At 46.1% G+C, this 15,059-nt stretch overlaps 1 protein-coding gene across 1 annotated transcript in view; it reads right to left on the bottom strand.

Annotated features, from left to right (window-relative positions):
• Window positions 1-1,217: 1,217 nt before the first annotated feature.
• The window catches only part of rsph1 (radial spoke head component 1), a 72,063-nt gene continuing 58,221 nt past the window's right edge, over window positions 1,218-15,059 (bottom strand). The window contains exons 7-8 of the mRNA XM_078560567.1: window positions 12,491-12,590; window positions 1,218-1,861 (exon numbers count right to left, since the gene is read on the bottom strand). Of these exons, the coding sequence (XP_078416693.1) occupies window positions 1,491-1,861; window positions 12,491-12,590 (471 nt within the window). The 3' untranslated portion in view covers window positions 1,218-1,490. The remainder of the gene's footprint in view (window positions 1,862-12,490; window positions 12,591-15,059) is intronic.

Here is a 15,059-nt window from a genome sequence, read left to right on the forward strand (position 1 = left end):
GTGTCTCTCAGCAGCAATCAGTCACCAAGTACCTTTGAACAAGACAGCACCCACCTTGGGAACCCACAAGCAAATTTGGCAGGGTTTCCTTGTGCACTCCTGATGGCAAGTCCCCTGCCCGTTGCTGGGTTAATACAGTGATCGCGGGATCGTGTCCTTTAGTAAACATTAATTTCCCAATGAAAAGCCTCAATTGGTGGCAGGGCAGGAAGGCCATTCACAGGCTTTCACACCACAGACTTTATTGGAGTGGAGGGGGAAAGGTGGTGAGGTCCCCACCCAGCACCCCCCTGCCTAATTAAATGGTGCCCCCGCCAACATCAAACTCACCACAAGGGAGAGCATTAAATTCTCCGCTGTGTGTCTATAAAGCCCAGACTCCCATATGCTTTATCAATTGCTTTCTCACCCGGCCCTGCTGCCTTCAACACCCATATCCCCAGGTCCCTCTGCTCCTGCATCCTTTTTAAAATTGTACCATTTATTATACATCGTCTCTCCCTGTTCTTCCTAACAAAATGAATCATTTCACACTTTTCTGCATTAAATTTTATCTGCCACTTGTCTGTCCATTCCACCAGCTTGTCTATGTCCTCTTGAAGTCTATCACCATCCTCCTCACTGCTCATTCCACCTATGCTTTGTGTCATCTACAAATTTTGAAATGGTGCTCTGTATAGTCTAAATTATTAATATATTTCTAGATCAGCAGGTGAACCATATGTCAGAAAGGGCAGTGCAAACAGATTCAATCGTAACTTTTGAAAGGAAATTGCATAAATATCTGAAGAGGAAAATTGTGCAGGGATATAGGGAAAAAGGGTGAGTGCGACAAATTGGATAGCTCTTTCACAGAGCTGGCACAGACTCAATGGGCTTTAATCCCTCCATCTAAACTGGATTTAAGCCCATACAATAAAGGAGGCTGAGATGCTGATATTAGGCTCAGTGATCTCTTGTTTTCTGCTTGTTGGGAGGAGGAATAAAGTTCTCTGCTGAACTCATTGCCTTGTTGCGACCGAGTACAGAAACTCTTAATGTTCACCTGAGAATGGTTCTTAAAATATAGTTGGTTCAAACGTAATGGCATATAATGGACTGACTGCTACAATGACTGCCAGTCATTTCCACGAGCCTAGGCAACAAGCTCTGTCTAGTCATTATGAATAGCATTTACAAAGGAGTGGGATTTTTTGCAATGACAATGAACAATTTCTGACAACCTTTATATTCAACATTTATTTTTAAGGAAATAAATTTTGATGGAATGATGAATCATACTACTGTCCACACCCCAATAAGGAAGCTTGCTCTCCTTGATAAAAAAACACCAGAAAGTAACAGTCAGCAGGCCCAGTCACTTCTTGTTTTTGTGTTGTGTATATTTTTAAGACATTCTGTATTTTCAGCCTGTAACCATGTGTTTTTCTATAATTGGTGGTGCTCTCCACCCAACTACTCGTGCAGGGTTCTGTCCTCTTGCCACAGCCTCACTCTGCGATCACGTCTCTCTCAGCCTCAGCACCTTCTGTTGTACCGAGAAGGACCTCTGTACCAGGAAAATCTATACCAGGAGCACCCATCTCAAAATCATCTGTCTCAGCGGCATCTGCTGCAGGAACATCTGTCTCAGTGGCGTCTGCTGCAGGAACATCTGTCTCAGGGGCGTCGGTCACAGGGGCATCGATCACAAGGGCACCTGTCTCAGGGGGATCTGTCTCAGCGGCGTCTGTATCAGGGGCATCTGTATCAGGGGCGTCTGTATCAGGGCCGTCAGTTTCAGAGGCATCAGCGGCCTCTGTATTATCAGCAACCTGCTCATCGACATCAGCTGCGTCGGTCTTTACATTCGCCTTGAATGCTGTAAGGGAAAAATGAAACAGAAACTACAATTCCATTCATAGAAACATCGAAACATTTACACCACAGAAGCAGGCCATTTGACCCATTGTATCTCTGCTGGTAACCATGTAGGTTCTAGCACTTAAGGTGCATATTCAAGTATTTTTTAAATATGATGAGGATTTCTGCCTCTACTACCCTTTCAGGAAGTGAGTTCCAGACACTCACCACCCTCTGCATGAAAAAAATACTCCTTAACTCCCCTCTAATCCTTTTACCAATGACTTTAAATCTCTGCCCCCTGGCTACTGACCTCTCTACTAATGGAAAATCTTCTTCCTATCCACTCTACCTAGGCCCATCATAATTTTAAACATCTCAGTTAAATCTCCCCTCAGCCTCCACTGTTCCAAAGAAAACATCCTTAGCCTATCCAATTTTTCCACATAAAATTCTCCATTCCTGGCAACATCTTGGAAATCTGTTTTGTATCCTGTCTAATGCAATCGCATCCTTTGTGATGTGGTGATCAGAACGGTATGCAGTACTCTAGTTAGTCAGACATGATCTTCCCTTAACAAATGCACGCTGGCTATCTTTGATTAATCCATGCCCCTCTAAACGACGATTTACATCGTCTCTCAGATTTTTATCCAAACTTTGTCCACCACCAAAGTTTATAAACTTCTCCCCTTTTAAACAATGGTACAAATGTTAGCTCTCCTCCAGTCCTCTGGCACACCTGTAGCCAGAGGGAATTGAAAAATAATGGTCAGAGCCTTTGTTATTTCTTCTCCTAGCAGCCTGGGATATATTTCATCCAGGACAGGTGATTTTAAGGATGCAAAATACCTTAATATTTCCTCCCTCATTATGTTTATCCCATCCAATATTTTACTTTCCTCCTTCTTAACTACAATGTCTGCTTCTTCCCTCTCTTTGCTAAAGACAGACCTGAAGTATTCATTTAAGGACTGTGCCCATCTCTCCGCCTCCACACGCAGGTTACCTTTATTACGATGCCTGTCCAGTATTACTACTGGACAGGCCAGATCCCAGGATGAAAACCAGCTTGATAAGTCCTAACTTTTATTTTATATTTAGAAAATGGAGGGCGGCTACTGAACAAAGTCACAGGGGTCAGCTAATGAACTTTTAACATAAGAATAAAACATTTATTAAACAGGAAAAGATGAACTATATTACAAAATTCCTTCACCCACAACCATATCTTTACAGATATATACAGATCCGTAAGGATAACACAAGTTACAAAAGCTACCTTATACTCTAATATTCACAGTAAGTACACAGTCCATGTACCAATAGACACCCTGTGGTCAGACACACCACACTCTGAAACCAAGTGACAGATGCCACCCCAAACAGATGCTATGGATCCTTCACCAACTCCCCCCAGACGCTTGTCACACCGTGACCCGACCGTCCTCACTGAACTCCATCTTTCACACGAGGGTTTCTAATCTCCACTCTCGAAGAACTCGCTTTGGCATCTTCTCCCAAACGACGCTTTCTCTCAGACGCCTTCCACAAGGGTCTACTTCCAGGGTTTAGGTCTTTCCTTCTGATGTTCCTCTCCCCTGGATCACACGTGCACTCAAGCTTTGCCTTCCATGCACTCTCTCTCAGATCCTCAACCATGCCAACAGGACATAACTGCTTCATAGGCCCATAGTAAACTTTGGCTGTCTCCTTGGATCTTCTGGCTTCTCGCAAGCCTATTTTGCTTTAAGTCTGCATCCTGCAGCTTTCTCCCTTTAAGCTTGGAAACTTTCTCTGCTTCTCACTCTTAACTTCACTTAACAGGACCTTTTCCAGGTTCCTGTTCTTTTCCTTTGACTAGAAGGTCTTCTTTGGATCCCCTTCTGTTCTTTTGGGAAATCAGCTTCCTACAGTTCCCTCCTATCCAGTTTCTCTAAGCTCCTGTTTCCAACTGAACTAAAAAAACTGCTGTTCTGTTTCTCTGTGTCTGTGGGCCTCCTGTTGCTAGGCAACAGCCCAGTTTTTCTACTTAAAGAGTCATAAAACCTCATTAGAATGCAGGTATTCAAACAATCCCATAGACCTGCAGGCAACACTCTTTAAAGTGAAACTAGACCCAGGTTTCACCCTTTTAACCCACAAGTAAACTTAAAGCTATAGCTTATTCCTAACACCCACAAATACAAACACAACCAACTTAAACTTTATCTAGTTCCTAACACCTTTCTCCTCTCTAATTGGCTCGACTCTTTTCTTGGTTATTTTCTTGCTCTTTGGGTTTTCCTTGATTGTACTTGTCAATAATTTTTCATTCCTTCTCTTTGCTTTCCTATTTTCCTTTTTAATTTCATCCTTGCAAATTCTGTACTACTCCAGGCTTTTTGCAATACTCAACTCTTGCGATCAACATCTTTTCTACCAACATCCTGGGGGTTACCATTGGCCAGAGTCTGAACTGGACTAGCCATATAAATACTGTGGCTACAAGAGCAGGTCAAAGGCTGGGAATCCTGCAGTGAGTAACTCACCTCCTGACTCCCCAAATCCTGTCCAACATCTACAAGGCACAAGTCAGGAGTGTAATGGAATACTCTCCACTTGCCTGGATGACTGCAGCTCCTACAACACTTGAGAAGCTTGACACCATCCAGGACAAAGAAGCTCGGAAGAAGAATCATACAGACTCGAAACGTTAACTCTGTTCCTCTCTCCACAGATGTGGAGGTGTGTAAAAACAATAACAATAGGGTAATTATATTAGGTGATTTCAACTTTCCCAACATTAATTGGGATAGACATAGTGTTAAGGGCTTGGATTGAGTGAATTTCTTGAAATGTGTACAGGAGAACTTTTTAGGTCAATATGTAGAGGGTCCAACAAGGGACAGCGCAGTGCTGGACCCAATTCTGGGGAATGAAGCCGGATTGGGGGAGAGTGGATTTTAGTAAAATAAGGCAGCATCTGGCCAAGGTAGATTGGGAACAGCTACTTGTGGGGAAATCTACAGAGGAACAGTGGGGGGGCATTCAAAAAGGAAATGGGGAGGGTACAGGGCTCAACATGTTCCCTCTAGGGTGATAGGAAAGAATAACAAGCCCAGAGATGGATGACCAGAGATATTTAGGTTATGATGAGAAGGAAAAGAGAGGCTTTTAGCAGGAAGCAAATCAGCGGAGGTATTAGTGGAGTACAGAACGTGCAGGGTGGAGCTGAAGAAAGCAATTAGGAGAGCAAAGAGGGGACATGAGAAAGCTCTGGCTGGTAAAAGTAGGGAAAATCCCAAGATACTCTCTAAGCATAACAATGGGAAGAGGATAACCAGGAAAAGAGTAGGGCCCATAAGGGACCAAGGCGGCAATCTATGGGTGGAGCCAGAGGACATTGGTAGAGTGTTGAATGAATACTTCACATCCGTCTTGACCCAAGAGAATGAGGATGAAGGCATCGAACTCGGGTAGATAGACTGCGAGGTTCTTGAGCAAATTGATATAGGGAGTGTCAAGGTATTGGAGGTGTTGGCAGGCTTAAAAGTGGACAAATCTCCAGGTCCAGATGATTTGAGTCCCAGACTGCTGAGGGAGGCAAGGGAGGAGATCGCAGGGGCTCTGGCCCAAATTTTTAATTCCTCTCTGGCCACGGGGGAGGTGCCAGAGGACTGGAGAACAGATAATGTGGTTCCGCTATTTAAGAAGGGTTGTAGAGATAAGCCAGGGAACTACAGGCCAGTGAGGCTCACGTCAGTGGTAGGGAAACTATTGGAGAAAATTCTGAAGGAGAGAATCTATCTCCACTTGGAGAGGCAAGGTTTGATCAAGGATAGTCAGCATGACTTTGTCAGAGGGAGGTCATGCCTAACAAATTTGATTGAATTTTTTGAGGAGGTGACCAGGTGTGTGGATGAGGGTAGTGCAGTTGATGTACTTTATATGGATTTCAGCAAAGCCTTTGACAAGGTCCCACATGGGAGACTTATAAAGAAGGCAAATGCACATGGGATACAGGGTAATTTGATAAGGTAGATTCAAAATTGGCTTAGTTGTAGGAGTCAGAGGGTGATGACAGAAGGATGCTTTAGTGACTGGAAGCCAGTATCCAGTGGCGTACCACAGGGATCTGTGCTGGGTCCCCTATTATTTGTCATTTATATAAACGACATAGATGACTATGTGAGGGGTAGGATTAGTAAGTTTGCGGATAACACAAAGATTGGCCGAGTGGTTAATAGTGAGGTTGAGTGTCTTGGTTTACAGGAAGATATAGACGGGATGGTCAGATGGGCAGATAAGTGGCAGATGGAATTTAACCCTGAAAAGTGTGAGGTGATACACTTTGGAAGGAGTAATTTGACAAAGAAGTATTCAATGAATGGCATGATACTAGGAAGTTCTGAGGAACAAAGGGACCTTGGTGTGTGTGTCCATAGATCTCTGAAGGCGGAGGGGCATGTTAGTGGGGTGGAGTGGTGAAAGAGGCATATGGGGCACTTGCCTTTATCAATCGAGGCATAAATTACAAAAGTAGGGAGGTCATGTTGGAGTTGTATAGAACATTGGTGAGGCCACAGCTGGAGTAATGTGTGCAGTTTTGGCCACCACATTATAGGAAGGATGTGATTGCACTGGAGGGGGTGCAGAGGAGATTCACTAGGATGTTGCCTGGGATGAAACATTTAAGTTATGAAGAGAGGTTGGATAGACTTGGGTTGTTTTTGTTGGAGCAGAGAAGACTGAGGGGCGATCTGATTGAGGTGTACAAGATTATGTGGGGCATGGACAGGGTGGATAGGGAGCAGCTGTTCCCCTTCGTTGAAGGGTCAGTCACGAGGGGTCATAAGTTCAAGGTGAGGAGCAGGAGGTTTAGGGGGGATGTGAGGAAAAACGTTTTTACCCAGAGGGTGGTGACGGTCTGGAATGCGCTGCCTGGGAGGGTGATGGAGGCGGGTTGCCTCACATCCTTTAAAAAGTGCCTGGATGAGCACTTGGTACGTCATAAAATTCAAGGCTATGGACCAAGTGCTGGTAAATGGGGTTAGCTAGGTAGGTCAGGTGTTTCTCACATGTTGGTGCAGACTCAATGGGCCGAAATGCCTCTTCTGCACTCTGTGATTCTGTGATGCTGCCAGACCTGCTGAGTTTTCCAGCATTTTCTGTATTTATCCCATCTAATTTATTAGCTGCTCTCTCAAGCTGTTCAGTCACCTTCAATGATTTGAGCACATTACCCCCAGGTCTCTCTGTTTCTGCGCCCTTTTATTATTGTACCCTTTATTTTATATTGCCACACCTTGGGCTTCCTACCAAAATGAACCACTTTGCACTCTCTGCATTAAATCTCATCTGACACTTATCTGCCCATTCAGCGATGACATGTGGAAATGGTTGGATTCTCTCTTGTTGGAGGTGGTCTACTTGGACTTCAGCAAGGCTTTGAATAAGGTCCCGCATGGGAGACTGATAACGAAGATAAGAGCCCATGGGATTCAAGGCAATTTGGCAAATTGGAGCCAGAATTGGCTGAGTGGCAGGAAGCAGAGGGTGATGGCCGAGGGGTGTTTTTGTGACTGGATGTCTGTGTCCAGTGGGATTCCACAGGGATCGGTGTTGGGTCCCTTGCTGTTTGTCGTATATATAAACGATTTAGACTTGAATATAGGAGGGTTGATCAGTAAGTTCGCAGATGACACGAAAATTGGTGGGGTGGTAAACAGAGAGGAGGATAGCCTTAGATTACAGGAGGATATAGACAGGCTAGTCAGATGGACTGATCAGTGGCAAATGGAATTTAATCCAGATAAGTGTGAGGTGATGTACTTGGGCAGGACAAACAAGACACGGGGATACACGATGAATGGTAGGACCCTGGGAAGTACCGAGGATCAGAGGGACCTTGGTGTGCATGTCCATCGGTCCCTTAAGGTAGCGGGACTGGTAAATAAGGGGGTTAAGAAGGCCTATGGGATACTTGCCTTTATTAGTCAAGGCATAGAATATAAGAGCAGGGAGGTTATGCTGGAACTGTATAATACGCTGGTTAGGCCACAGCTGGCGTATAGTGTGCAGTTCTGGAATCCGCATTATAGGAAGGATGTGATTGCATTAGAGAGAGTGCAGAGGAGATTTATCAGGATGTTGCCTGGGCTGGAGCGTTTTAGTTATGAGGAGAGACTGGATAGACTGGGGTTATTTTCCTTGGAGCAGCGGAGATTGAGGGGGGACATGATTGAGGCATATAAAGGTGTATGAGGGGCATAGATAGGGTAGACAGGAAGGAACTTTTCCCCTTGGTGCAGGGATCAATAACCAGGGGGCTTGGATTTAAGGGAAAGGGCAGGAGGTTTAGAGGGGATGTGAGGAAGAATTTTTTCATCCAGAGGGTGGTGGGAATCTGGAACTCACTGCCTGAAAGGGTGGTAGAGGCAAAAACCCTCATAACATTTAAGAAGTATTTGGATGTGCACTTGCGATGCCATGGCATACAAGGCTATGGGCTTAGTGCTAGAAAATGGGATTAGAATAGTTCGGTACTTGTTTGTCTGGCGCAGACTCGATGGGCCGAAGGGCCTTTTTCTGTGTTGTAGGCGTCTATGACTCTATGGTCATTGCCTGGCACTTGAATATTACTTACCACTTGTCAGCCCAAGCCTGGATATTGTCCAGGACTTGCTGCATTTGGACATGGACTGATTCAGTATCTGAGGAGTTGCGAATGGTGCTGAACATTGTGCAATCATCAGCAAACATCCCCACTTCTGACCTTATGATGGAAGGAAGGTCATTGATGAAGCAGCTGAAGATGGTTGGGCTGAGGACACTAACCTGAGGAACTCCTGCAGTGATGTCCTAGAGTTGAGATTACTGACCTCCAACAACCACAACATCTTCCTTTGCTAGGTAGGATTTCAATCCTACCTAGCAAATGGAGTTTTCCCCCGATTCCCATCGACTTCAGTTTTGGGAGGGCTCTTTGATGCCACACTCAGTCAAGTGTACAGTGCAGAAACAGGCCATTTGGCCCATCTGGTCCATTTCAGCCTTTTATGTTCCATAGGCAGTAGCATTATGGTAATGTTACTGGGCTAGTAATCCAGAGGCCCAGGCAAATGGTCTGGGGACACGAGTATGACTCCCACCATGGCAGTTGGTGGAATTTAAATTCAATTAATATCGCTGGAATATAAAGCTAGTCTAATTGTGACCACGAAACTATTGTTAATTGTCATAAACCCATTAGGTTCACTAATGTCCTTTCGGGAAGGAAATCTGTTGTCCTTACCTGGTCTGGCCTACATGTGACTCCAGTCCCACAGCAATGTGGTTGACTCTGAAATGACCTAGCAAGACACTCAGTTGTATCAAGCGCTACGAAATCCAAAATGGAATGAAACCGGGCAGACCACCCGGCATCAACCTAGGCATCGGAAACGACAACAGCAAACTCAGCCCTGTCGACCCTGCAAGATTCTTCTAACTAACATCTGGGGGCTAGTGCCAAAATTGGGAGAGCTGTCTCACAGACATGTCGAGCAACAGCCTGACATTGTCATCCTCACGGAATCATACCTTACAGATAATGTCCCAGACAGTTCTGTTGAAGGGTCATGAGGACTTGAAACGTCAACTGTACTCTTCTCCGCCGATGCTGCCAGACCTGCTGAGTTTTTCCAGGTATTTCTGTTTTTGTTATGGATTTCCAGCATCCGCAGTTTTTTGTTTTTACCACCACCACGATCACCATCCCTGGGTACGTCCTATCCCACCGGCAGGACAGACCCAGCAGAGGTGACGACACAGTGGTATACAGTCAGGAGGGAGTTGCCCTGGGAGTCCTCAACATCGATTCCGGACCCCATGAAGTCTCATGGCATCAGGTCGAACATGGGAAGGGAAAGCTCCTGCTGATTACCATGTCCCGCCCTCCCTCAGCTGGTGAATCAGTGCTCCTCCATGTTGAACATCACTTGGAGGAAGCACTGAAGGTGGCAAGGGCACAGAATGTACTCTGGGTGGGGGACTTCAATGTCCATCACCAAGAGTGGCTCAGTAGCACCACTACTGACCGAGCTGGCCGAGTCCTAAATGACATAGCTGCTAGAGTGGGTCTGCAGCAGGTGGTGAGGGAACCAACAAGAGGGAAAAACATACTTGACCTCATCCTCACCAACCTGCCTGCCTCAGATGCATCTGTCCATGACAGTATCGGTAGGAGTGACCACCACACAGTCATTGAAGAGTCCCGTCTTCACATTGAGGATACCCTCCATCATATTGTTTGGCGCTACCACCGTGCTAAGTGGGATAGATTTTGAACAGATCTAGCAACTCAAGACTGGGCATCCATGAGGTGCTGTGGGCCATCAGCAGCAGCAGAATTGTACTCAAACACAATCTGTAACCTCATGGCCCGGCATATCCACCACTCTACCATTACCATCAAGCCAGGGGATCAACCCTGGTTCAATGAAGAGTGCAGGAGGGCATGCCAGGAGCAGCACCAGGCATTCCTAAAAATGAGGTGTCAACTTGGTGAAACTACAACACAGGACTACTTGCGTGCCAAACAGCATAAGCAGCAAGAGATCGACAGGGCTAAGCGATCCCACAAGCAAGGACAGGTCTAAGCTCTGCAATCCTGCCATATCCAGTCGTGAATGGTGGTGGACAATTAAACAACTCACCGGAGGAGAAGGCTCCACATATATCCCACCCTCAATAATGGGGAAGCCCAGTATATCAGTGCAAAAGACAAGGCCGAAACAATCTTCAGCCAGAAGTGCCGAGTGGATGATCCATCTTTGCCTCTTTTTTTAATTCATTCATGGGATGTGGGCTTCACTGGCTGGGCCAGCATTTATTCCCCATCCCTAATTGTCCTTGAAAAGGTGGTGGTGAGTTGCCTTCTTGAGCTGCTGCAGTCCACGTGGTGTAGATACACCCACAGTGCTGTTAGGAAGGGAGTTCCAGGATTTTGACCCAGCGACAGTGAAGGAACAGGGATATATTTCCAAGTCAGGGTGGTGAGTGGCTTGGAGGGAACCTCCAGGCGGTGGTGTTCCCATCTATCTGCTGCCCTTGCCCTTCTAGATGGTAGCGGTCGTGGGTTTGGAAGGTGCTGTCAAAGGAGTCTTGGTGAATTCCTGCAGTGCATCTTGTAGATGGTACACACTGCTGCTACTGTGTGTCGGTGGTGGAGGGAGTGAATGTTTGTGGATGTGATGCCAATTAAGCGGGCTGCTTTGTCCTGGATGGTGTTAAGCACCTTGACCTCCAGAGGTCCCCAGCAGGACAGATGCCAGTCTTCACCAATTTAATTCACTCTAGGTGATATCAAGAAACGGCTGAAGGTTATGGGCCCTGACAATATTCCAGCAATAGTACTGAAGACTAGTGCTCCAGAACTTGCCGCGCCTCTAGCCAAGCTGTTCCAGTACAGGTACGACACTGGCATCTACCCGGCTATGTGGAAAATTGCCCAGGTATGTCCTGGACACAAAAAGCAGGACAAATCCAACCCGGCCAATTACCGCCCCATCAGTCTACTCTCCATCATCAGTAAAGTGATGGAAGGGGTCATCAACAGTGCTATCAAGCGGCACTTACTCAGATATAACCTGCTCACGGACACTCAGATTGGGTTCTGCCAGGGTCACCCCATTCCTGACCTCATTACACAATGTTCAGCACCATTTGCGACTCCTCAGATACCGAAGCAGTCCATGTCCAAATGCAGCAAGACCTGGACAACATCCAGGCTTGGGCTGACAAGTGGCAAGTCACATTCGCATCACACAAGTGCCAGGCAATGACCATCTCCAACAAGAGGGAATCTAACCATCGCATCTTGACATTCAAATAGCATTACCATCGCTGAATCCCCCACTATCAACATCCTGGAGGTTAGCATTGACCAAAAACTGAACTGGACTAGCTTGACTGGCACCACATCCACAAACATTCACTTCCTCACCACCGATGCACAGTAGCAACAGTGAGTACCATCTACAAGATGCACTGCAGAAACTCACCAAGGTTCCTTAGACAGCACCTTCCAAACCCACGACCACTACCACCTAGAAGGACAAGGGCAGCAGATTGATGGTAACACCACTTTCTGGAAGTTCCCCTCCAAGTCACTCACCATCCCGACTTGGAAAAATATCGCTGTTCCTTCACTGTCACTGGGTCAAAATCCTGGAACTCTCTCCCTAACAGCACTGTGGGTGTATCTACACCACATGGACTGCAGCAGTTCAAGAAGGCAGCTCACCACCACCTTCTCAAGGGCAACTAGGGATGGGCAATAAATGCTGGCCCAGCCAGTGACACCCACATCCTATGAAACAGGAAAAAAAAAAGAGCCTCCACCTACCCCTCTTCCCCTCACCCTATTAGCATATCCTTCTATTCCTTTCTCCATCATGAACTTATCTATCTTCTGCTTAAATACATCTATGCTATTCACCACAACCAGTCCCTCTGATAGTGAGTTCCACAGCCTCACCCTTTTCTGGTTAAGCAAGTTTCTCTTGAATTCTCCTGTTGGTTTACTTCCTATAACAGTGGTTTTAGGCAGATATCACACAACCACCTAAGGTGCAATTGGTGATGTGAGTGAAGAGCCAGGCCTATTGAGACCTGTTAAACTTACTTGGAGAATATAGTGTCAATCCACACAGCTTCTCTGCCTTCCACTTCAGGACGGTTACAGTTATGGCTTCTTCCTCCGTCATCTCTTCTTCAGTCTTGTCCTGTTATGGAAAATTAGTAAGATTCCTCACTCAGTATCTATATCCAAAACCCTCATATCTGTACCCTATCCCACACCAGGTCCAACTCATCTAATAACCCACTCTCTCCTGACCTACATTGGCTCCCAGTCCACAAATCTCTCCAATTTAAAATTGTCATCTTTATGATTGTGTTAAAGTGGAGTGCTATGTCCCTTTAAGAGAATGTAGTTAATTGACCATGTGACTGTATTGACCAATCGCTACACAGCGTGGGCCACTTTGGTAACTGTAAGTCTAGAGCTGGAAGTGATTGAAGAAGCACACAATGTGTTAGCGCTCTGTTCTTAGTTCCAATAAAGCACCAGTGTTTGTTCAGTTAATCGGTCTCTCTGTCTTTATTGTTTCAAGCACCAACTAATGTGTTAATATCAAGGGTGCAGCTCGCATTCACTGGACAAAGCGAACCTGGTAACCAAAAACATAAAACTGGCAACGAGGATAAACCGGATCAATTGACGGAAATCAAGGAAGCTGCGGTAAGCCAGCTTCACCACTACCTTGAAGCTGTTTGAAAGCGCAGTCTCCTTAGACATCGAGTGTGCTGCGGTTTGGAGCATCTTGAACTTTTTGACCCCATTTCCGATGACTGGTCTCATTACCACAAACGCCTAATGTTTTTCTTTACCGCTAAGGGCATCATTGGGGGAGGACAAGAAGAGGGCGATTCTTTTGTCCACATGCGGGGACAAAATGTCTGGGCTGATGCGCAGCCTCACATCACCTCACACCCCCGATACGAAGACTTTCAACAAGTTAGTAAACATTGTAAAAAAACACCTGAAGCCAAAACCCTCAGTCACTCTGCAGCCTTTTAAATTCAATTCCAGGAATAGGCTTCCAGGGGGGACAATCACTGGCTATGTAGCTGCTTTAAAGAAATTAACGGAATATTGTGAGTTTGGAACTTCATTTAATGACATGTTGAGAAACCGATTGATATGCAGAATCGGGGGACGATGCTATTCAAAAGCTATTGCTATCTGAAACTAATCTGGACGTCAGTGAGGCATTAGAATTGGCAACAGCCATGGAGAGGCTGTTAGAGACTCGGAGGCAATAAAAGGAACACAAAATGGCGCCGTCCATCTTATAGGGTGGGAAAGGCCGGTGACAAAAGGTGTGAAAATGTCGGACTCCACAAGAAGGCGGGAAACGCCCACTATGTACAGACCATTGAAGAACAACAGAACGACAGTGAAAACCCACAACATTAATGAGAGAAATGCATCCAGGCAGCCTGCAGGCGATCGACAGGTCAGAAATATCAAATATAAAAACAGAAACAGAAAAACCTGGAAAAGCTCAGCAGGTCTGGCAGCATCGGTGGAGAAGAGCACAGTTGACGTTTCAAGTCCTCATGACCCTTCAGCAGAACTAAGTAAAAATAGGAAAGGGGTGAAATATAAGCCGGTTTAAGGTGGGGGGGGGGGGGGGGGGGGGGAGTGTGAGAGAGGGTGGGGGGTGGTTGTTGGGACAAGCAAGCAGTGATAAGAGGAGATAACCAAAAGATGTCACAGACAAAAGAACAAAGAGGTGTTGAAGGTGGTGATATTATCTAAACGAATGTGCTAATTAAGAATGGATAGCAGGACAAGCAAGGTACAGATAGATCTAGTGGGAGTGGGGTGAAATAAGACTAAAGGGGCATAAAAGGTATAGATAAATGATCGGTGGAATACATTTAAAAATAATGGAAATAGGTGGGAAAAGAAAAATCTATATAAATTATTGGAAAAAACAAAGAGGGGGAAGAAACAGAAAGGGGGTGGGGATGGAGGAGAGAGTTCATGATCTAAAATTATTGAACTCAATATTCAGTCCGGAAGGCTGTAAAGTGCCTAGTCGGAAGATGAGGTGCTGTTCCTCCAGTTTGCGTTGAGCTTCACTGGAACAATGCAGCAAGCTAAGGACGGACATGTGGGCATGAGAGCAGGGTGGAGTGTTAAAATGGCAAGCGACAGGGAGGTCTGGGTCATGCTTGTGGACATACCGAAGGTGTTCTGCAAAGCGGTCGCCCAGTCTGCATTTGGTCTCTCCAATGTAGAGGAAACCGCATTGGGAGCAACGAATGCAGTAGACTAAGTTGAAGGAAGTGCAAGTGAAATGCTGCTTCATTTGAAAGGAGTGTTTGGGCCCTTGGACGGTGAGGAGAGAGGAAGTGAAGGGGCAGGTGTTGCATATCTTGCGTTCGCATGGGGAGGTGCCGTAGGAGGGGGTTGAGGAGTAGGGGGTGATGGAGGAGTGGACCAGGGTGTCACGGAGGGAACGATCCCTATGGAATGTCACCAGGGGGGGTGAAGGGAAGATGTGCTTGGTGGTGGCATCATGCTGGAGTTGGCGGAAATGGCGGAGGATGATCCTTTGAATGCGGAGGCTGGTGGGGTGATAGTGAGGACAAGGGGGACCCTATCATGTTTCTGGGAGAGA

The sequence above is a fragment of the Cetorhinus maximus genome, chromosome 16, assembly GCF_964194155.1.
Source record: "Cetorhinus maximus chromosome 16, sCetMax3.hap1.1, whole genome shotgun sequence".
NCBI lineage: Eukaryota > Metazoa > Chordata > Chondrichthyes > Lamniformes > Cetorhinidae > Cetorhinus > Cetorhinus maximus.